This window comes from Podarcis raffonei, chromosome 12 (assembly GCF_027172205.1).
Source record: "Podarcis raffonei isolate rPodRaf1 chromosome 12, rPodRaf1.pri, whole genome shotgun sequence".
NCBI lineage: Eukaryota > Metazoa > Chordata > Lepidosauria > Squamata > Lacertidae > Podarcis > Podarcis raffonei.
The window spans coordinates 6,721,835-6,745,077 of NC_070613.1; the positions used below are offsets into that span (position 1 = coordinate 6,721,835).

The 23,243-nt window shown below is 45.3% G+C and overlaps 3 protein-coding genes across 3 annotated transcripts in view; 2 read left to right on the plus strand and 1 right to left on the minus strand.

Annotated features, from left to right (window-relative positions):
* Positions 1–15,825, plus strand: part of LOC128398377 (obscurin-like) — a 53,257-nt gene extending 37,432 nt beyond the window's left edge. Inside the window, exons 13-15 of the mRNA XM_053359385.1 lie at positions 8,856–8,931; positions 11,046–11,195; positions 13,717–15,825. Coding sequence (XP_053215360.1) covers positions 8,856–8,931; positions 11,046–11,195; positions 13,717–13,891 — 401 coding nt within the window. The 3' untranslated portion in view covers positions 13,892–15,825. The remainder of the gene's footprint in view (positions 1–8,855; positions 8,932–11,045; positions 11,196–13,716) is intronic.
* Positions 373–1,991, plus strand: LOC128398298 (5-beta-cholestane-3-alpha,7-alpha-diol 12-alpha-hydroxylase-like). The gene is given in 2 exon segments (XM_053359213.1): positions 373–1,204; positions 1,207–1,991. Coding segments are annotated over 2 exon segments (1,527 nt in total). The 5' UTR covers positions 373–405; the 3' UTR covers positions 1,935–1,991.
* A 1,038-nt stretch (positions 15,826–16,863) lies between the features above and the next one.
* On the minus strand, positions 16,864–20,355 carry LOC128398297 (5-beta-cholestane-3-alpha,7-alpha-diol 12-alpha-hydroxylase-like). Its single transcript, XM_053359212.1, has one exon. It carries the CDS (start codon positions 20,327–20,329, stop codon positions 18,797–18,799), a length of 1,533 nt encoding a protein of 510 aa, XP_053215187.1. The 5' UTR covers positions 20,330–20,355; the 3' UTR covers positions 16,864–18,796.
* Between the last annotated feature and the right edge of the window lie 2,888 nt (positions 20,356–23,243).

Below are 23,243 nucleotides of genomic sequence, written 5' to 3' on the forward strand. Positions count from 1 at the left end.
CCCTTCCTCATTTTATTGCCTCCCTTCTTTTGTTCACAAGTTAGATCTATTAATATAAATCTATGTTGCTTAAAAAGAACGAAGGAGATAGGTGCTTAAAAGCTGAGTACTTCCAATTTATAGGGCTTTTTATTAAAAAAATAAATTAACTACAATAGGGATTAAAAAGACATACTTCCATCCATTCCAAATCCCAGTTTGTTAATTATCTTTATGGTTTCCTTTGCATAAGGTACACTGGATATTATTTTAGTGCAAATAAATTAACCTTAGCAAGGGTTAACCTTTGCTTGCTCTGCTTACTGGCTCCACCTCGATTCATGGTATGTGAAGCAACTGTTTATAACCACTTGCTTTTTCTGGAAAAGCTTGTGTTTGTGCTTTTGTGTCACAGAGCTCTGAGAGATGGCTTTCTGGGTGATGGTCCTATGTGCCGTCCTGGCATGCATATTGGGGGGGCTCTATCTGGTGGGGGCGTTGCGCCAGAGGAGAGCCCAAGAGCCCCCTTTAGATAAAGGCCTCATTCCGTGGCTAGGACATGCACTGCACTACCGAAAGGACGGCGTTGCCTTCTTGCAAAGGATGCAGAAGAAGCATGGGGACATCTTCACGGTACTGCTTGGGGGATACTATTTCACCTTTGTGATGGACCCCCTCTCCTATGGAGCTATTATGAAGGAAGCAGGAACCAAACTGGATTTCACTTTATATGTAACACAAATTGTGGAGCAAGTGTTTGGGTTTCAGCATTCAGAAATGACTCATAAGGTACTAGAGGCAGTCAACTCAAAGCACCTCAGGGGCGATGGGCTCATGGTGATGACCCAAGCCATGATGGACAGCTTGCATAGAGTGATGCGCCATAGCCTGAGTTCAGCAGGAGGGCAGAATTCCTGGAAACAGGAGGGATTATTCCACTTCAGCTACAACATGGTCTTTAGGGCCGGATATCTTGCTGTGTTTGGAAATACAACCAGCAAAGGTGAAAAGAACAAAGAAGATGCTGAGAGGAGTGGCTTAGCTGACTCTGAAGATTTATTTGCAGAGTTTTGCAAATTTGATAATTTTTTCCCGGGATTAGCTTCTTCTATGCTGTCTCCCAGAGATAAAATGGAAGCAGAGTCTCTGAAGAGACACTTCTGGAACATCACGTCTGTAAAGGAAGTATATAAGAAGGAAAATGTCAGTGGCTGGATAACTGACCTGCAAAACATCTGGATGAGGCTGGGATGCCTGAATACATGCAGGGGCGGTTTCTTTTCACGTTGCTCTGGGCTCTTCAAGCTAATTCTGGACCAGCTTCCTTCTGGCTTCTTGCCTACCTGATGAAAAATCCCAAGGCGATGGATGAGGTGAGGAAGGAAGTGGACAGAGTGGTGGGAGAATCTGGCCAGGAAGTGAGGGCAGGGGGTGCAGTGCTTAATATCACCAAGGAGATGTTAGACAAGACCCCCATCTTGGACAGTGCTGTGGAAGAGACTTTGAGACTGGCCACAACACCACTGGTGATCAGGGTTGTGATGGTGGATCTAGAAATCCAGATGAACGATGGGAGAAAATATCTTCTGCACAAAGGAGACAGAGTTGCAATTTTCCCCTTTGTAGCAGCACATGTGGATCCAGAAATCCACCCAGATCCCCATGTTTTCAAATATGACCGGTTCCTCAGCCTAGACGGCACAAAAAAGAAATTCTATAAGAATGGGGAAAAGGTGAAATATTTCTCCATGCCTTGGGGTGCAGGGGCCATGTGCCCTGGGCGTTTCTTTGCTACCAATGAGCTAAAACTCTTTGCCTTCCTGATGCTGACATACTTTGATATGCAGCTGGTTAACGTGGAGGAGGAAATCCCTCCCGTAATCAAGAACCGCTGTGGGTTTGGTGTAATGCAGCCCACACACGATGTTCAGTTCAGGTACCGACTTCGCCACTGAAGGTAGGAGGCAGAGGAAGCAACCTGCTATCACGTGCCTGTCAATCTTCAGGCTAAATTAAGTCGTATGTTTATATTTGTGGGGCAAAACTTGCAGAAGAATGTGCTTTTTGCCCAATAAAGTTTGGTAGATGCAAGTATCACTCAATGGTGCATTTTATCTATCCATCTGTCCTGAATGCTTTAGTTGAGATTCCTGCATTGCTGCGGGTTGGACTAGATGACCCTCGGACTCCCTTCTGACTCTACCATTCTATGATTCTATTATCTCACCCCTTTTTTTTAACATTGTTAAGAAATAAAGTGGAGACAGATGGCCTTTCAACTTTTGGGGGCTCTTTTGTGGAATATTTGATGTGCATTAGATCGGAGTATTTGTCCTCTCTTTGCTGTAAGATGGTTGCCACAAACTCTCTCCCTGTCTTACGTGTTATAAATGTTGTCTCTCTAAGGCATAAAACTCATGCTTGCTACTAGCGACGGGGTTCACTGCCCTGCACCTGGTCACATTTTCCCCCAGACATCCTTGCCTATATCTGGTCTGTTGTAATCTACATTCTGTAAAAAGAATGTCATGTCCAGTCCGGTTTGTGAACATTTCATAATCGTTTGCAATTCTCCTGGCTTTCTTGCGAAAGATGCTTATTCAATGCATTTTGGTATTTTCAGTTTTCTAACTGTTGATCAATGCCCATCAACAAGTATCCATTTTCATGTCTCCAGGGATGTTGCCATTTGTCAGTCTTGTGGCATCTTGAAAATAAGAAGCCCAAATAATTGGTGGTGATTGGGGAGAAAGAGAGTTAGTACTTTGCTTTACTTTTTGGCTCTTATTAAAGTTTACTCATTAATTGATCCTCAGTTGTGTTGTGGGTCCTGACTGGTTTTTGTTTATTGGTTTTGGTTATGCTGACTCTTTGTAGTAGTTGCTCAAAGGGTTTGTAAAGCTTGCTTTCTTAACTTTTCCTTTGAAGGAAAATTCACTTTGACTGTAACTGCATGGATTAATACTATACTAGGAGAAGCCAACCTGAATATTATTGCAACACATGTAAGAGAAGAATGAAAACAATTAATCATTTACTTACAGTAAGCATTTCTGTAACCAACATATTTGATGCACTCACATTTTTCAAAGAAAACACATTTCCTTTAAGAAAGAAGTTGTTTTATTTCTTTAAAAATGCAATTTGTGCAATATAAACAAGAAACCAGCATAGGCAGAACACCGACTTCAAGCAGCCTCAGGGTAGTAACAACAGGGGAGGCAGGAGACAGTCCCAGCAACAGCCCTGACTCAGACCAGCTTCTGATGCAGGGGAAGCTGTAAGCACTTCCTCAGTTACTGGGAAGTCATGACCAAGAGCATTACAGGATAGAGTTTGAGCAGCTCTTTCCACCACCACCATTTCATTTCCTCTGCTCACTCCAAGAAATCGCAGAAACATCTCCTGATGTTTCAGGAGATCCAACATTTGCTGGATATCAGGGCAATAGAGCCTGTGCCAGAACCATAAGGTGGAATCTGGCTGCTACGCTACTCTCGTTATGGTTCCAAAGAAGTTGGGGAAATGGAGGGCCATCCTGGATCTCAAGAGTGTCAATTGATAGCTGAGCCAAAAGAAATTCAGAATGTAGACCTTGAAGAGCATCCTAGAAGGCCTCATTTCTGGGGACTGCATTGCTTCCCTGGACCTGATCAATGCCTACCTCCACATACCAGTTTAACCATCTCATTGCAGATTTCTGCATTTTGCATACCAGGGCAGGAATCTCCAGTACAAATGCTTCACCTTGGATTGGTCCTCAGCCCCAGGACGTTCTTGAAGTTGCTGGTAGCTGTGGTGGACCATCTAAGGAACAACATCTTGATCAGCTCAGACTCTCACCAACAGGCTGAGAGACCCTAGACAACACTGCTACCAAAGCATATACATGGAAAGAAGGTGGAACCAAGTGGCAGGTCCTTGTGCAGAAGGCCACCAATCTCCTGTCTAGGGCAGAACGGTATCCAGAATCTCTATCAGTAGAGCATGTACCAGGCGCCTCCAACATCTGAAAAGACATGTTCAGCCGCCAACAGGTCTCCCAAGCTAGTGTGGAGCTTTTTTCCACAGGTGTTCCAGCAAATAGTGGGTCGCTGTGGTCTTCCAAGAGTAGACCTGTTCTTCATCATCATCATCATCATCATCATCATCATCATCATTTATTATTTATACCCCGCCCATCTGGCTGAGTTTCCCCAGCCACTCTGGGCGGCTCCCAATCGAGTGTTAAAAACAATACAGCATTAAATATTAAAAATTTCCCTAAACAGGGCTGCCTTCAGATGTCTTTTAAAGATAGGATAGCTGCTTATTTCCTTCACATCTGAAGGGAGGGCGTTCCACAGGGCAGGCGCCACTACCACCACTATTATTTATACCCCACCCATCCGGCTGGGTTTCCTCAGCCACTCTGGGCAGCTTCCAACACAATATTAAAATACAGTAATGCCTCAAACATTAAAAGCTTCTCTAAGCAGGGCTGCCTTCAGATGTCATCTAAAAGTCTGGTAGTTATTGTTCTCTTTGACATCTGGTGGGAGGGTGTTCCACAGGGTGGGTGCCACTACCGAGAAGGCCCTCTGCCTGGTTCCCTGTAACTTGGCTTCTTGCAGTGAGGGAACTGCCAGAAGGCTCTCGGCACTGGACCTCAGTGTCCGGGTAGAACGATGGGGTGGAGTCGCTCCTTCAGATATACTGGGCCGAAGCCGTTTAGGGCTTTAAAGGTCAGCACCAACATTTTGAATTGTGCTCGGAAACAAACTGGGAGCCAATGTAGGTCTTTCAAGACCGGTGTTATGTGGTCTCGGCAGCCACTCCCAGTCACCAGTCTAGCTGCCACATTCTGGTTTTATTTTTTTAAATAAATGTTTATTGAGGTTTTACAAATCAAAAGATTCATCATTTCAAATATATCATTACCATAAATGAAGCTCACATATGAAACAGAAACAGAGCAAAAAAAAGAAAAGAAAAATAGGAAAAAAGAAGAAAGAAAAATCCACTTTCTTAGATTTATAAAATTCCATACCCCTCTGTCTTGACCTCCTCACATCCCCCTTTTTTGTGTTCCTCTTTATTCCAATCAGGTTCAGCAAGTTCAAAACCTTATTTAAACCATACTTAATTTTATATTCTTCTAAATATTATGTCCCAGTTTTCCAGTTGTTTTAGCCCATACCTCATCTTATATACTATGACATAATAATGTTCTGTTCATAACCCCTTGTCCTTTTTAACATTCTTCTTTTCATTCACATTTAACCAAATCACACAAAACCTGTTACCTTCACTTCCCACATCATATTAACACTCAAACATTTTGCAGTGTTTTTGTAAATAGTCCTTAAACTTTTTCCAGTCCTGTTCCATCAGTTCTTCTCCCTGGTCACGGATTCTGCCAGTCATTTCAGCCATCTCCATGTAGTCAATCACTTGCATCTGCCACTCTTCCACGGTGGGTAGATCTTGTGTCTTCCAATACTTGGCGAGAAGTATTCTTGCTGCTGTTGTTGCATACATAAAAAATGTTCTGTCTTTCTTTGGCACCCATTGGCCAACTATGCCCAAAAGGAAGGCCTCTGGTTTCTTAGAAAAGGTAAGTTTAAATACCTTCTTCAATTCATTATATATTGTTTCCCAGTAAGCCTTAACCCAAAGGTGAAAGAATGTTCCCTCAGCTTCTTTACATTTCCTAGCTGCCACATTCTGGATTAGTTGTAGTAACCTTCAAAGTTGCCCGACACAGAGCGCATTGCATAGTCCAAGCGGGAGATAACCAGAGCATGCACCACTCTAGCGAGGCAGTCCGTGGGCAGCTGGGTCTCAGCCTGCGTACCAGATGGAGCTGGTAAACAGCTGCCCAGGACACAGAGCAGTTCACAAATTCAGAAGACCAAAAGGTGGAGCTCTTCCCCTGATTCAGGACTCAGGGAGTGCTGGGCATGGATTCCCTGACCTCTGCCTGGCTGGGTACGGGGCTTCTATACACCTTTCATCCCACTGCTCTAATTGAGACTTCTCAGGGATGTTAGATTTGCACCAGATGAGATTATTGTAGTGACTCTTTTCTTGCTGGGGGCAGGGGCTGGTTCACAAAACTCATGGCCTTATCAGTGGCAGACCCTTTGCCCCTACCCTCCAGGGTGGACCCTGGTGTCACAGCGATTAGTCCACCACCCAGAGTCAGATTGGTTACAACTCCATACCTGTTGTAGAGAGGGAGGGCCTAAGAGAATTGGGATGGTAATCTCTACCATCCTAGCTTCCTGCAGACACTCCACTGGCACGCTGTATAAAAGCTGGCATTACCAGATGCTATGAGAAGGGAAGCCTCTTTTTTTACATATATATAAAATATTTATTAAAGTTTTACAAAATGAAAAAAAAGAAAAATACAAAGAAAAAAGAAAAAAAAGTTCCATCTTTCCATTACATTCTTTCATTTACTTAATTTTCTGGACCTCCTCTAACCTCCCTTTTTGTATTCCAGTTTAATTTATGAGTTCAGCAAATCCTTCCCCTCTTTACTTGTCCTAATCTTTAATCTTAAAATAATGTAACATTAGATTTTTACTTATTAATAATCCATTTTTTCATACTCCTTATAGTATTATAACTAAAAACCACATAACTTTTAATCCAACATCATTCTAACATTCATTAATTTTGCAATATTTCTGTAAATAATCTTTAAATTTCTTCCAATCTTCTTCCACCGACTCTTCTCCCTGGTCTCGGATTCTGCCAGTCATTTCTGCCAATTCCATATAGTCTATCACCTTCATCTGCCATTCTTCCAGGGTGGGTAGGTCTTGTGTCTTCCAATACTTTGCGATAAGTATTCTTGCTGCTGTTGTGGCATACATAAGAAAAATTCTGTCCTTCTTTAGCACCTGTTGGCCGACAATGCCCAAAAGAAAGGCCTCTGGTTTCTTCGAGAAGGTATATTTAAATACCTTTTTCAATTCATTATATATCATCTCCCAGAAAACCTTAATCCTTGGGCACGTCCACCAGAGGTGAAAGAATGTACCTTCTGTTTCTTTACATTTCCAACATTTGTTATCGGGCAAGTGATAAATTTTTGCCAGCTTGACTGGGGTCATGTACCACCTGTAAATCATTTTCATAATATTCTCTCTTAAGGCATTGCATGCCGTAAACTTCATACCTGTGGTCCATAACTGTTCCCTGTCAGCAAACATAATATTATGTCCAACATCTTGTGCCCACTTAATCATAGCAGATTTCACCATTTCATCCTGAGTATTCCATTTCAACAGCAAGTTATACATCCTTGACAAAATCTTAGTTTTGGGCTCTAACAGTTCTATTTCCAATTTTGATTTTTCCACCTGGAATCCAATTTTTTTGTCCTGATTATATGCCTCCATTATTCTTTAGTTTTTCATAACTCTGCGAGAGGGGAAGCCTCTTTGGGAAGCAGAGTCTATTCCACCAGAAGCACTGTTTGGGACCCAATCCCCTCTGGGTGGCATATGCAGGGTAAGCACCTGGTCCTCACCTTCTGGCTTTGAGAGGCATTGCAAGCTAGACACGCCTCAGCCAAGGTCTCCTTTGGAAGCTGAGTGCTTCGACAGGTAGTGAACACCACTTAGGTAAGAGCCCACAGTGACACACCCTACACAAGATTCCCTTCCTGCACTACAGGAGACGCAAATGTTGGAACTTACTGTGATAAGTTCCTTCTCTATAGGGAGGAAGGGCACCAGGCCCTCCCAAGTGACCGCAGTGCCGGGGAGGCCATCAGACTCAGACAGTTGAGCTTTCCCTGGGAGCATAAAGCACTCACACCAACAATGGTCAGGGATCTCCTGTCTCCCCTCCCCCATGTTTCCCTTTCCTCTTCTCTTACTCTTCAGCCCATACCAGGGTTTTCTTCTCTTCTTCACCTGTAATACATTACATGGGTCATTACAGCTTTTTGGGACTGAGGCCCAGGGACTGGCTGACCTAGAATGTTATGTTCCTACTGTGGGACCACTGATGTGCTGGGCCCATGGGTAACCCGAGCAACACGGTCCAGGTCCGGTTCCAAATCCAAGGGTTCCGCAAGGAGTCAGTCTGACAGGGCCAAGGCAGGACACGAGGCAGGAAACCAGGCTAGGTCAGGCACAGGATCACAGGCAGGTTCTGGCAAACAGCAATGTTGCTCCCGCAACCTGGGGCGGGGTCTGACAGCCTTTTATCTCTGTCGGGGTAGCAGCCAGTCCTGATCCCCCAGCGACTTACCTCCCTGTCTCGCCCGAAGGTGTGCACTCCTCCTGCGAGTACTCAGGTCTCTCCTTCTCTCAGACCTTAGTCTCTGCAGCTCAGGAGACGTCGGTGGGTTACTAGACCCAGGGGCCACCTCAGCCTCTCCTGACCCAACTGGTAGTGGAACAGCTGTAAGTGATGGCCCAGCTGAAGGCAACGAGGTCATCCCCACATCTGGAGCCAGGGCAGGCTTAGGCCCCTGACTCGGCCCAGCTGGTGTTTGTTGCAGGGGAACCTGTGCAGACTGGGACTCTTCAGAATCAGGCCCCAAACTAGGTTCAGGTGCCGCCTGAAGCAAAGGGTCTGGTGCGGACTGAGTTTCCTTTGGCTCTGAGTCCGAGCCCGAGTCCCAGGCCATCACGCTGAGTTCTTTTCCCTTAACAGGTTGTGCTCTTTTCTTTCCTTTTTCTGATAAGTTGTTTATTTTTTGGCTATTGGTTTACTAGCTTACGCACAAACTGAACTAGCGAGGGGATCACCCTATCCACCAGGTGTACCCTCTCAAAAGTTTGACTTCCTGCCAGTGGAGAGCTTATCATGGTAAGTACCAACATTTGCATTTCTAAGGAAGCTTCCCTAATACAAATGTGTCTTCTTAGCTTCAGAACTCCTGGCAGACAAAGGAGCTGTTCCACAGACAGACATCTGGGCTGTTGGAGTAACAGCTTTCATCATGTAAGTCTTTTCAAGTTTTGTTTTCTTGGGTGCGTGGCTGTTTGGGAAAGGGATAATTAACTTAAAAATCCACCAAAGCACAGCGGATCTGGAGAAAACATGCAAAGGAGGCTTGGAGCAGAAATTCACCAGGATACTGTTACTTCACACAATAATAGGTAAAGGTAAAGGGACCCCTGACCATTAGGTCCAGTCGTGACCGACCCTGGGGTTGTGGCGCCCAAAAAGCCCTGGCTCTGGTTGAGGCCAGCCTAACCTCCCTGTGGCCTGGGACCTCCAAGATGTTTTTAAGGTCCTCCGTGGGACATACCAGGAGAGGCGGTCCCGTAGGTACGAGGGTCCTAGGCCGTATAGGGCTTTAAAGGTTAAAACCAGCACCTTAAACCTGATCCTGTACTCCACTGGGGCCAGTGCACTTGACAGCTATGTGCCTCTGCCTTTCATCTCCTGGCTGCTACAGCTTTCCCCAGCTCATATATCCCTTCTTCCAAGTCAGTATCCAAGTCCCCTTCTCTCTGTGCCCAATCATCAGAACCCAGTCACCACTCCTCAGTGTCTCCTGTATTGAAGAATTGGCTCAGACTTCCTTTCTCATGCTGAGAGACATCACCTGATGTCAACAAGCTTGCTGCTCTTGCTACTTCCTGGCAGCTGGTGGGAACTGAAATCCCAAATGCCAGGGCCTGACAATACCTGAGGTGGGGCAGATGTGCTTATCTAAACCTAATTAGCCATAAGCTCTTATGGTGCCTTCTTGCTCTTCGTAGCTCCCTATGGAGACTGGAGAGCCTCTTCTGTGAAATGGGAGTGAGAATCAGATGTGTTATGTACTGAGTTGAATAGGATCCAAACTGCAGCAGTCTGATTGGTCCTAGAACAATAGGATCCAAAAGGCAGCAGTCTGATTGGTCCTAGAACAATAGGATTCAGAATGCAGCAGTCTGATTGGTCCTAGAACAATGCAGCAGTATGATTGGTTGGCAGGAACTACCCAATCATGCTCCAGATAGAAGTGAATCCACAACATGATTGGCTAATTCCGGAATTCTACTGTAAGCCAATCAGGTTGTGGATTCACTTCTATCTGGAGCGTGATTGGGTAGTTCCTGCCAACCAATCATGCTCCAGATAGAAGTGAATTGTAAAAAGTTGGGTGGAGATGAATAAAGATTGAAAAGTGCTTAGCATGATAGCAGAGCTTGGGGTGGTGGCTCCTTTCCTCACCTGCCCTAGAAGCATCATCTAGAGTAGCTGTAGGCAACTGCAAGTTTGTGGGCCAAACTGAAGATCAGCAAACAACCAAAAAAATCGGCTGGGGTGGAGGCAAGCTGCCTGTTGGGCAGCTGCCAGGCAGTCAGGAGCCGGCCGAAGAAGAGAGAAATGGAGAGATAAAGAACAGGAATGGGTAGAAGAGGCACAGGAGTAAGTGAAAGGACCCCAGTGTGTGGCAGAAGACAAAGGGGCAGTGGAATAGAGGAGGGAGAGGTGAAAGGAGCCCATAAGGCAAGTCAGAAGGAGGCAAGAGCTGGACAGGAAGCAGAGAAAGGGCATGGAGATTTAAGGCTGCATTGAGACAGAAGGAAAAAAGGGAAGAGAGGGAAAGCTGCCACTCCTTGGAATAGGAGGCAGGCTAGTCAAGCCCTGGTTGAGACTGGAGCTAGAAGAGAAGGCAAGTGAGGGGAGGCAGTGGCTTGGCCATGAGGGCATGATGGGGTCTGGGATGGCTATGATCCAAGCCCAGAGTGACAACTCCACTTCCTGGTGGTGATGATGATGATGGGAGAGAACCAATAGAGGAGGAGTGGGAAGCCTTGGAGAAGCCTTTAAAGACCAAGCGGTGAGTGGGCTTGTGGGTGCTTCCACTTTTCCAAGCACCCTGCATGGAATTGCACCAAGGAGGAGATCTCTCCCAGAAGAACTTACTTGATGATGGCAGGGGTCATCTGGACTGAGCACAAGTCTAGTTAATAAAGCATCGACGAAAGATATTTAAAACAGTATCCGTGTGCTTCCCTGGATCAATGTTGGAGACTGTGAGGTTTTTTTATGCGCTGCTTTGCTTCCGCCCAAGGGCAAAAAGAGCCATTTCTAATACTCTTCTCCTCTGTCCTCAGGCTGAGCGCTGAATACCCAATCAGCTCTGAGGCTGCCTGTGACTTTGGGAGGCTTGTGAAGAGAGAGAAAATCAAGTTCAACAAATGCTATGCGGGCCTTTCAGGAGGAGCCGTTTCGTTCCTACAAAGCACACTGTCCTCTAATCCATGGTGCGAAGGTCTCTCTTTATCTAAGGCAGACTTTCTCAAGAATTAGTTAATTATTATAGAGTGTGTGTGTGTCCCTCCACTGTATCTCACACAAAAAGAGAGTCTCGTTCAAGTGATCTCAGTTTAACTAATGAACCCCCAAAAGCAGTTGTGCTAGGAGATCAGTAATAAAGAGGCAAGAGACAGGTCATGGGGTAAACTAGGTCTAGTTTATTAACCAATAGCTTAAGCGCTTGAGAACACTGTAGTTTGAATCATCTAGTCCAACTTCCTGCAATGCAAGAATTCTGCCCACCGCCATCCCTGGGGGAGCTCGAACCATCAACCTTCTCGTTAACAGCCTGAAACACTGATCCACTGTGTCACAGAAGCCACTTAGCAATTTATAAAACTTCCAAACTATGAACAGTGGTACCTCAGGTTACATATGCTTCAGGTTACATACGCTTCAGGTTACAGACTCTGCTAACCCAGAAATAGTGCTTCAGGTTAAGAACTTTGCTTCAGGATGAGAATAGAAATTGTGCTCCGGTGGCGCGGGGGCAGCAGGAGGCCCCATTAGCTAAAGTGGTGCTTTAGGTTAAGAACAGTTTCAGGTTCAGAACGGACCTCCAGAACGAATTAAGTACTTAACCCGAGGTACCACTGTAATGGAAATTAGACAGTGTGTGAGTCTACCCTGTGGGAAGTCAAGCTAGCCTTATTCCCAGCAACTTCCCCCCCTGCCACACCCTTAAGGCAAGGAGGGAGGTGTTTGTGATTCATGCCCCCATCAAGCCACATAACTCAAAATGGCGGTTAGCTTCAAAAGCCCCATGAGTTACCGGGCCCTGCGTTCGTCTCTAGAATCACAGTTCAACAGAAAAATGCCTCTGCGTTCTCACCTCCTCTTTTCTGCGCAACACCTGCTTAAGTGACCAAAAGTCGATAAAAGCAATAAACCTCATTATTCAGCGCCTGCCGCTCACTGCTCTAAGGTTGTCATGCAGTATAGAGCAGGCAAAGAAAATCGCCTTCTGCCAGCCCATCACAGAAGAAGACAAAAATTCCTGGTCAATCGCAGCTGATATCACCCAGCCAATATCACCCTGAATATAGGGGAGGGAGGACTGGGCGCCACCTCAGCATTGTGGAAAAGGAAGAGAAGGAGAAGGCAGGAAAACCTTTTAGATCTTCCACCCTCTCCTTTGTGCTGGTAATTGCCAGTATGCCCCATTTCCCTCCCCTCTGCAAACACACTTCCACCTGGGCTCCTTTTAGAGCCAGGTGGAAGAGAACAATATTGTGTGTGGTTGGAGTACAGTGGTACCTCGGGTTAAGTATTTAATTCCTTCCAGAGGTCCGTTCTTAGCCTGAAACTGTTCTTAACCTGAAGCACCCCTTTAGCTAATGGGGCCTCCTGCTGCTGCCGCGCTGCTGGAGCACGATTTCTGTTCTCATCCTGAAGCAAAGTTCTTAACCCGAGGTACTATTTCTGGGTTAGCGGAGTCTGTAACCTGAAGCGTCTGTAACCTGAAGCATCCGTAACCCGAGATACCACTGTATTGTGAGACTAGGCTACAATAGACCACTCATTCATCCCCTATTTTGGGCAAGCAAAAACCTACCGTCCCAAAAGAATGGGGGTAGGCACTGGCCTGTTCTCCAGCTACTTGGCTCTGCTGAATTCTGCAGGTAGGTAAGAGCAGACGTCACTTGTCTGTAGCACATCACTAATTGGGTGCAGTGCACTCACAGGCCAGCACGCTTCCAATACACCGCAACATCCTTCTGTCCATCCCACTCAACTGGCAGTAGTTCTTTAATGCCTCAGGCAAGAGTCTGCCCCTCCCCAAGATCTACCTGAAATCCTTTTAAACGGAGAAGTGAGAGATTTGATTTCTCTTTCCCCACCCACTTCCGGCTGTGTACTTCTGCTGAGCTGAGGCCGCTCCCCAAGTATGGTGGAATAATCACTCTAATACTAAAAAGTGTTCGATCTCCGGCATTGAATGTGTTGGCCTGGTGTGGGGCACCAAGGAAAGCTTGGCTGTCTGGCTGGTGTACCGACCACCTAGCGCACCAGCAGCCACCCTGTTAGGCCTGTTGGATGTGGTGGCAGGCTGGGCCTTGGAATTCCCTAACCTACTGGTTTTGGGGGACTTCAACGTCCATGCTGATGCCACCCCCTCCTCACAGGCTCTGGACCTGGTGTCTTCCATGGTGACATGGCGACATGAGTTTGTTTTGGGTCCCACACACCAAGCAGGCCACACGCTGGATTTGATTTTTGGTGCGGGTAGAGATGTGATCATGTCCTCACTTGTGGAAGTGCCATGGTCTAATCACTACGCTCTGAAAGCCAGGACTGACTTCCTGCCTCCACCCCGCTTGGGTGGTGAGCCTATTTGGGCTCACTGTATAAAGTATAGAGTCCATCCCATGACTGCGAGCAGGTGAGAAACTAGCAGAATTAGTTCCCTCCACTTGGAGATAGCAAAACAACTGATCCTAGGACTTGTCATTCTTTTTCTCTACTAAGGAGGCGGCCAACAGCATCTGAATGCCTTCAGTCTCCATGGCTGCAGGAAACAGGTTTGGATGAGAGGCAACAAGCAACAGTTACTTTCTCCACCACTAAACTGAGGAACTTTCTAGCTGAGCGGGAAAGAAAAAGGGCTCTGCTCTGTTCCAAGTATGGCGTGATGACCGTGTAGTGAAACACTTTCAGAGAGAATCACTCTCAGACTTCCATCTCCACATGATCCTACTCACACCTAGGAATGTTTTATTATAATTTCTGACTTCTGGACTGAAAAGGAATGGTCACAAGTAGGTGTGAGTCAAAGGATTGCTGCTCACCTGCATATTTATGTATCCACAGTAATCATAATCTGTATTTTCGTGAATGGATACCAAGTCGCGGGTCATGCATATCTCTCATTTATCCTACAATATTGTTTCTCTGAAGATGTCATTATGAAGTGGAACAATTGTGGTGGGAGGCAATAATAATGGGTTAGATGAAACATTATGGGAAATTTCCTGTCTCTCAAGAACAGTTCAGTGTTGGAATCTATGACTAACGTCTGGAATCTCCTCCTTTGGTGATTGTGTACTTGTCAGTTTTGGATGCTCCAATCTGAAAATGTAAGAAAGGCCTTGAAAAATGTTTTCCAGGGTAACTCATGGGTTCCTAGGAACACAATTTTATAAACTCTCTGAGCTAAGCAGAACACTGGTGCTCAGCAACTAAAGAAGAAGAAGAGAATGTTGCAAAGCATACAATTGATTTGTCAACAGGAGTCTGTAAAATATGAGCAAGCTGTGATCTTTCGATGCAACCTCCTTTGGGGCTTGGAGTAATGTTGGCCAGAATGACTGTCTAGCTAAGAAACTTGTTTTGACAGTTCAGGAAATGGATTTCTTATTGAATGTTATTATAATATAAGCTGTAATCAAATCCCCCTCCCATTTTGCTGTGGAAGCCTGACTTGATACTGTGCTGCTTCAAACGTCATTCAAAACCTGTTGTTTTCAACTGATTGGGTTGTCAGTCTTTATGGCCTTTATAGTACTTTGTATAGCTCTCTAGGTGGCGCTGTGGGTTAAACCACAGAAGCCTAGGGCTTGCCGATCAGAAGGTCGGCGGTTCGAAGCCCCATGACGGGGTGAGATCCCATTGCTCGGTCCCTGCTCCTGCCAACCTAGCAGTTCGAAAGCACATCAAAAGTGCAAGTAGATAAATAGGTACCGCTCCGGTGGGAAGGTAAACGGTGTTTCCGTGTGCTGCACTGGTTCGCCAGAAGCGGCTTAGTCATGCTGGCCACATGACCCGGAAGCTGTATGCCGGCTCCCTCGGCCAATAAAGCGAGATGAGCGCCGCAACCCCAGAGTCGGCCACGACTGGACCTAATGGTCAGGGGTCCCTTTACCTTTACCTATAGCTCTCTGTTACAAGCTATCTGTGCTCTATTTCAGAGAAACACTAAAGCAGAGCTTTCCAAACATTTCATGTTGTTGACACTTTTCAGACAAGCATCATTTCACGACACAGTTTTACTAGCAAACTGGAGGTTACACTAACCCCTTTCCAGCCCTAGGAGGAGCGCTGGAAGTCTTCATGCAACACAGCTACACACTGCAGCTGACACACTAACATGTTGCAACACACAGTTTGGAAAGCTCTGCAGTAATGGAACCATTAGCTTCTTCTCTGTGGTTAACTAACTTCAGATTTGGTGAGGGTGTCGTTAGTCCCGGAATGATAACCTAGCAGAACAAATATGGTGATTGTGACCAGATATGTGAGAGAAATGTGCTAGCCTGCAGGAATAATGAAACCTATCACTGAAACACAGGCGTTAATCTGCTGTGGGTACAATATAATAAGATATGTTAATGCAGATCACCTTGTACTTTTTTAGGGATGCCCAGCAGGTCCACAGAAGTAATTCTAGCACCCTATTGGCTATGAATCATTGCTCGATGATCCCATTAATTATAAGCAGCTGGAGAGTCAAAGATGTCACATAAGTGCATCATTTTCGCATGCAAAGAGTTTTGTCCATATATGAGAATATTTCATAGTCTTATCTGAGAGTGTATTTGAGGTCTTTTACTGTAGCACAAGTAGTGGGCTGCATGCAGCCTTGCAAAGACATCAGTTTCTGTTATCTGGCTAAATTATTCCTTGTTTGGCACAACTGTAATCTCAGTTGCCATCAATATATTCCCTCTTTTGCTGTGCTAGCTAGACTTGATGTGGTATTTCTTCTGGAACAACCAAATTTATGCACTGCCTTGGAAGCCTGTTGTTTTCAACCAGTTTGACTGGCAATCTATATGCCTTATATTGTTGAAATTTTTGAATATGCCACTGGAACAAAGAAGCTGAATTATTTCTGACCTTTTGATTCTGCACACACATGCAAGAGGCCAAACCTAACTGTCCAGGGATCCTTTACCTTTACCAAGGCTGTAAAAATGTAACTGGTTGTGAACCAGACTGATTCTTAACAGTTGTGAGCTGTTAAGTACTAGCAGAAATCCATGGTCTCGGGTGAAAGAACTAGGCCTTAAGATAACAAACGAAGAACTTTTCTTGAGCAAGCCACTTTGCCTTAATGTCTTTAGAGGAACTTTAATCAAGCCAACAAGAACAGACCACTGAGCTTTAAATTCTGAAGTGTTAGTGCAGAGAGTTTGAATGTTGAGAATACATGAAGAAAATTATTTCTGCTGTCAGAAGTTTTCTTCTGTAAAATAACCCACGTGCAAGATGAGCTGACAGGGAGGAAAGGTCTTGGCTTGCGAGCTGGCTCCTTTTTTGAGGTTTGTCATGGTTTTAATCGGTTTGAAGTTTTAGTTGATCTGTGGAAGTAAGCATCATTTGAGGAGGAAGGTATTTTAATGTAGGGTTTGTATTTTTACTCTACTAGCAGCATCTGGACTAACAGCATATTTTCTTATGTATATGATGTGAATGAAGTGACTTACCTTTTTTTCCTATTTGCATGTATTTTGAGCACAGCACAACTAAAGATATTTATGAATATTGAGCTGTTTTATTAAATAAATTATTTTAATAAAGATTTTATGCCAGAGTTGTTGGTGCTGACTATGAGAGATTGAAAAGGTTTCTTAAGATGAAAATTAATGCACACAGTTGAAATAACCAGTTAGCAAATCACTTTGCACGACACAGCTCCTTTTATTACATGTCTAAGCAACCTGCCCAACACAGTTGCTTTAACTTTATTGTTTCCTCATATTCCATTCATTTCCCGTAAGTATTTCTTTTCAGTTTTAAAGGTTTTACATCTGTGTAGAAACAAAGGTACAGACAAACAAAATAATAACAATCAAAATTACAAAACATAGGAGCAGCACAGAGGTGGTATTTTCCATTCAAGTTGAGAGCAGATGATGTGGGGGAAATAAAAGCAGTTAAAAGCATGCATTCTTAATTACGCTTAAGCCTTTACACCTAAGAGTACTCATAACATCAATAGATATTCAAGATACTCAAGATATTGGAGCCAGAATCACAGCTTGCCCCAGGGACATTGTCTTGCGCAACAGTAAATAAAAGAGATAAAGTTGATTGCAGGTGGAAAGATGAATGTTGACACATATCTGGAACTCTTGCACCTTGCAAATAATGAGGCAAAGTCCTGTACATGTTATGAAAGGTACCTAGTGTACAAAATAGCTTGTGCCCTTATTTGGTGCAGGCCCATTCCGCTTGCTAATGACAACTGCAGAGTGAATCTACTGGGAAATGAGTTGCTTGGGGTGACAGCAGTTTCCTCTATATTCCTATCTTAGGTAACATCCAGACTTCTTTTTGTGCCGCGTTTCTAGGCTCAGTTCTGCACTCTAAAGCATCGTGTCTGAGCATTTCTCTCTCTCTTTTTCTCTCCCCCCCCCCTGCTTTCCCCACAAAAACCTGTTCTTTGCTGCTGAACTGGAGCAAAGGGCAATTCAATTCAGTTCAAGCCTTTCTGAGGGAAAAGGCTGACATTGCATAGTACCATTAAATGGGAAGAAGAACAGTTTAGGACCTAAACGTTTGTGTGGTGGGAGGGAGGGAGCAGTAAAGGTTTGTGGGTTTTTTGCTTGTATGCTTGGTCTTTTGGATGAAATCTCCTGTAAGTGTGCTTACTAGGCAGGGTGTGTGTTGTGTGCTGGGTAGGAAAAAGTGTCCGGGTGGAGCTTTTGAATTCTAAAGTTAGGACATTCCATGGGGTTCATAGTGCACAGAGCAAGGGAGGAACACAGTGCCTAGTTCTACACACACACACACACACACACACACACACACACACACCTCACTTCAGATTGGGGTTAGAGACAGAGGGCTTATCCACACTTTGTCTTGTCCTGCTGCTTTCCCTGGGGAAAGCCACTCTTTAGTGCTCAATTGGAGCAAACGGCAATTGGGTTTTCTGCAGATGGATGTTTGTTCTGATTTACAGCCAAGGAGTGGGTTTTCCCTGGGAAATAAGTGGAACAATGGGGAAACAATTCAGACCCATGCTTTCTAGGCATGGGACAAATGGAATTGTGTACAAGCCCAAAGACAATGAGATACACCTGGCTTGCCAAAGGCCTCCTAGTGAGTTCATAGCTGAGATGAGATTCTAACTGGGGTCCTCAGCTTTCAGCACTAAGGATTAAAAGTCCTTAACCGGAAGAAGGAGTTGCAGATGAAAGTATCTTAGTGTGAGAATGATCAAGCACCCCACCGCCACCCAATACTACTTTTCTGCTAACCCTTAACTCCACTGCTTTGAAAGCAGCAGGCCTGAGCTTAGTGCCTTAGATAGATAAATGTTAGTACAGAATATTAGCTTGTATGCTATCAATTCTACCACACTTAAAAAAGCTATAAGGCCCACAGTCTCCACTTCATTCCATAACAATCAGAAAATAAAAGTGTAGGATAAAATGACTTGTTAAAGGATAATGGCTTCTACCAAACATTCTGTGCAAGCGCTACGTTCTCCCATGAGCTTTTACCCACATCCAGAAACATACATTTGATCTCTTTTTAAACTTATTTTGGCCTGAAGATTGACAGGCACGTGATAGCAGGTTCCTTCCTCTGCCTCCTACCTTCAGTGGCGAAGTCGGTACCTGAACTGAACATCGTGTGTGGGGTGCATTACACCAAACCCATAGCGGTTCTTGATTACGGGAGGGATTTCCTCCTCCACGTTAACCAGCTGCATATCAAAGTATGTCAGCATCAGGAAGACAAAGAGTTTCATCTCATTGGTAGCAAAGTATCGCCCAGGGCACATGGAATTCCCTGCACCCCAAGGCATGGTGAAATATTTCACTTTTTCTCCGTTCTTATAGAATTCTTTTTTTCTGCCGTCTAGGCTGAGGAACCGGTCATATTTGAAAACATGGGGATCTGGGTGGATTTCTGGATCCATATGTGCTGCCACAAAGGGGAAAAGGGCAACTCTGTCTCCTTTGCGCAGAAGGTATTTTCTCCCATCGTTCATCTGGATTTCTAGATCCACTAACACAGCCTTGATCAGCATAGGGACTGCTGACAGTCTCAGAGTCTCTTCCACAGCACTGTCCAAGATGGGGGTCTTGTCTAACATCTCCTTGGTGATATTAAGCACTGCACCCCCTGCCCTCACTTCCTGGCCAGATTCTCCCACCACTCTGTCCACTTCCTTCCTCACCTCATCCATCGCCTTGGGATTTTTCATCAGGTAGGCAAGAAGCCAGAAGGAAGCTGGTCCAGTATTACCTTGAGCCGCCCACAGGAGCAGAAACAGAAATCTGTCCCTCATGTATTCAGGCATTCCAGCCTCAGCCAGTTGCTCTTGCTGGTCAGTTATCCAACCACTGATGTTGGTCCTCTCATATACGTCCTTCACAGACATGAGTTTCCAGAATAGTCTCTTCAGAGACTCAGCCTCTTTTCTCTCTCCATGAGACAGTGTGAAAGAAGCTAAACCTGGGAAGAGCTTATCATATTTGCGAAACTCTACAAACACATCTTCAGAGCGAGTTATGTCACACCTCTCAGCATCTTCTTTGTTCTTTTCACCTTTGCAGGTTGTATTTCCAAACAGGGCTAGATATCCGGCCTTAAAGACCATGTTGTAGCTGAAGTGGAACAATCCCTCCTGTTTCCAGGAATTCTGCCCTCCTGCTGAACTCAGGCTGTGGCCCATCACTCTGTGCAAGCTGTCCATCATGGCCTGGGTCATCACCACGAGCCCATTGCCCTTGAGGTGCTTTATGCTGGCGGTCTCTATTATCTTATGAGTGCTCATTTCTGGTTGAAAACCAAACACATGGGCCACAAGTTGTTTTGCATATGTGCTGAAATCCAGCTTGCTTCTTGCTACTTTCATAATAGCTCCATAGGAGAGGGGGTCCATCACAAAGGTGAAATAGTATCCCCCAAGCAGTACCGTGAAGATGTCCCCATGCTTCTTCTGCATCCTTTGCAAGAAGGCAACGCCGTCCTTTCGGTAGTGCAGTGCATGTCCTAGCCACGGAATGAGGCCTTTATCTAAAGGGGGCTCTTGGGCTCTCCTCTGGCGCAACGCCCCCACCAGATAGAGCCCCCCCAATATGCATGCCAGGACGGCATATAGGACCATCACCCAGAAAGCCATCTCTCGGAGCTCTGAAAAGCACAAGCATAAGCTCTTGCAGAAAAAGCAAGTGGTTATAAACAGTTGCTTCACATACCATGAATCGAGGTGGAGCCAGTAAGCAGAGCAAGCAAAGATTAACCCTTGCTAAGGTTAATTTATTTGCACTAAAACAATATCTGAACTAGAGCTTGTAAGAGACGGAAGTGTTTTTAATTCCAGTTGTGGTTTATGTTTTTTGAATGTAGATTGAAAGTACACAGCTTTTAAATATTTCTTTGTTTTTAATCAATAGAAATGCAGATTTAACTCTAGTTACAGAAAGGTAGCCGTGTTGGTCTGCCATAGTCAAAACAAAAAATTTTTTTCCTTCCAGTAGCACCTTAAAGACCAACTAAGTTAGTTCTTGGTATGAGCTTTCGTGTGCATGCACACTTCTTCAGATACACTTGAAACAGAAGTTGCCAGATCCCTTTATATAGTGAGAAGGTGGGGAGGGGTATTACTCAGAAGGGTGGTGGGAATGGGTGATTGGCAGATAGCTGTGATGAGCCTGTTGACGATTTATGTCCGTTTATTTATTTATTATGTCCGTAATAAACGGACATAAATCGGACATCAAGAATCACAAGACAGAGAAACCAGTAGGAGAACACTTCAATCTCCCAGGACATTCTATACAAGATCTCAAAGTAGCTGTTTTACTACAAAAGAATTTCAGAAATAGACTGGAAAGAGAAGCTGCTGAATTGCAACTCATTACCAAACTTAAAACCATGGAGAGACCTGGTCTGAACAAAGACATTGGATTCTTATCTCATTATACATGACAAAGCCATTTTTCACCTTCTCACCCCTTGCTTTTTCCTGTAAGACCTATTGCAGTCGTTAAGAGTTGTCAACAGGCTCATCACAGCTATCTGCCAATCACCCATTCCCACCACCCTTCTGAGTAATACCCCGCCCCCACCTTCTCACTATATAGAGGGATCTGGCAACTTCTGTTTCAAGTGTATCTGAAGAAGTGTGCATGCACACGAAAGCTCATACCAAGAACTAACTTAGTTGGTCTTTAAGGTGCTACTGGAAGGAAAAAATTTTTTAGATTTAACTCTGTAATAGATGGATCTGACTTTGGAAGAAAAGGGGAAGCCACAAGGGGAGGAGGGGGAAATGTGGGCGACTTTGCAGGATGGAATCAAACATAAGGTAAGAAGTTCACGGCAAAGGGAGATCTGGAAGTGACTGGTGGTGCTGTAAATAAAGGAGGGGGAAGTAACTTACCGTATTTTTCGCTCTATAAGACACACTTTTCCCCTCCTGAAAAGAAAGGGGAAATGTGTGTACATCTTATGGAGCGAATGAAGGTGGGAGGCTCTGCTCAGCTCGCCCTTTAAAGAGCCGCAGACATGCTCTGTGCACTCTTTAAAGGGAGCATGGCTCTTGAGGGAGCCTTCATCCCACTGCCTGGGAGTGGCTGCACTCGGCTATCCCATAAACCAGAACAGCAAGAGGCTTTCCCAGAAGCCAGATCCCTCTTGCTGTTCTGGCTTCTGGGGTTCAGAATATTTTTTTTCTTGTTTTCCTCCTCCAAAAACTAGGTTCGTCTTATGGTCTGGTGCATCTTATAGAGCGAAAAAACGGTACTTAATTTGAAGGTCCTGAAGCTATATGTACACAGAAACAGCCGTCCTTGGGAACTCGCATTTTTCCAAAGTTTGCAATGCAGGTTTTCTGGCAGCTAATGTGTAGAAAAAATGTGTACACTGGGGTAGTGCGCATAAAAATGCATATATTCACAAAAGTAACATACAAAAATGTGGTATGGTAGGGTGTCAGGCTAGGATCTGGGAAACCAAGGTTCTAGCCTCCATTCAACAATGTGACATGGAGGAGAGATAACTACATATGTATGTGTCAGTGCTGCCCAAGGTCTCAGCTCACACAAGACCAACGCTGCTTCTTTCTTTAGTATAAAAGTCTTTATTGAAGTTCAGTTTCACTTCCACACGCGCAGCGTGCAACGCTACGTCTGTACCTTAGACCGCCGAAGCTCCATCTGAATCTCCTCTCCCCTGACACCAGTTTAAGATTCTAGCCTTACTCCACCTCTTCCTCTGTTCCTTCCTTCTCTGGGTCCTCCTGCTAGTCGGAGTCTCACTCTTCCTAGACTCCTCTGACGCTGAGTCCCCTGACTCTTCCCCCTCCCTCCTTCGTGCTTTTGGACCTGGCTCCCAATCCGGGTCTTCTGCTGTCCCGCGCTCCTGCACATTTGAACTTGGCGCGCGCACGCAGCCTCCCACTTTCCTTCTGACCGTTACACTTGTGTCACTGCTCCCTCCTTCGGGGAGACTAGCTGGACCCGGCCTTCCCTCCATTTCCCCACTTCCCAATGGGGGCGTGGTTATCCCTGACTCATCTTCTCTCCCCGCTGGAGGAGAGGCTGGTCCTGACACATGTGACTCTCCCCCCCACTGTGCTCTGGTGGGGGAACTGGTCCTGATCCTCCGCTGCTCCCTTGGGAGTCCCCGCTGGCCCCTTGTTTCTGGAGCGTCCCCCCTGGGACCCCCCTTGCCCTTACCATAGGCGCCCCCTTCTGGGAATCTTCTGATTCGCTGGAGAAGCTCATGGAATCTCTCGGGTCACTGTCATATTCCCCTACGCTCCCCTCGGATTCCTCTCCTCCGCTCTCTATTTGCTCTCTCCCCTGTGCTTCTGCTCCTGATCCTCTGACAGTATGCCACTATGAGCTCCTGGGAGGAGAGGTGGCATCTAAATGTAAGAGTGAGTGAGTGAGTGAGTGAGTGAGTGAGTGAGTGATACCAGGAGGAAAGTACTAGGGCAGGAGTAGGCAACCTAAGGCCCAGGGGCCAGATGTGGCCCAATAGTCTTCTCAATCCGGCCTGCGGATGGTCCAGGAATCAGCACGTTTTCA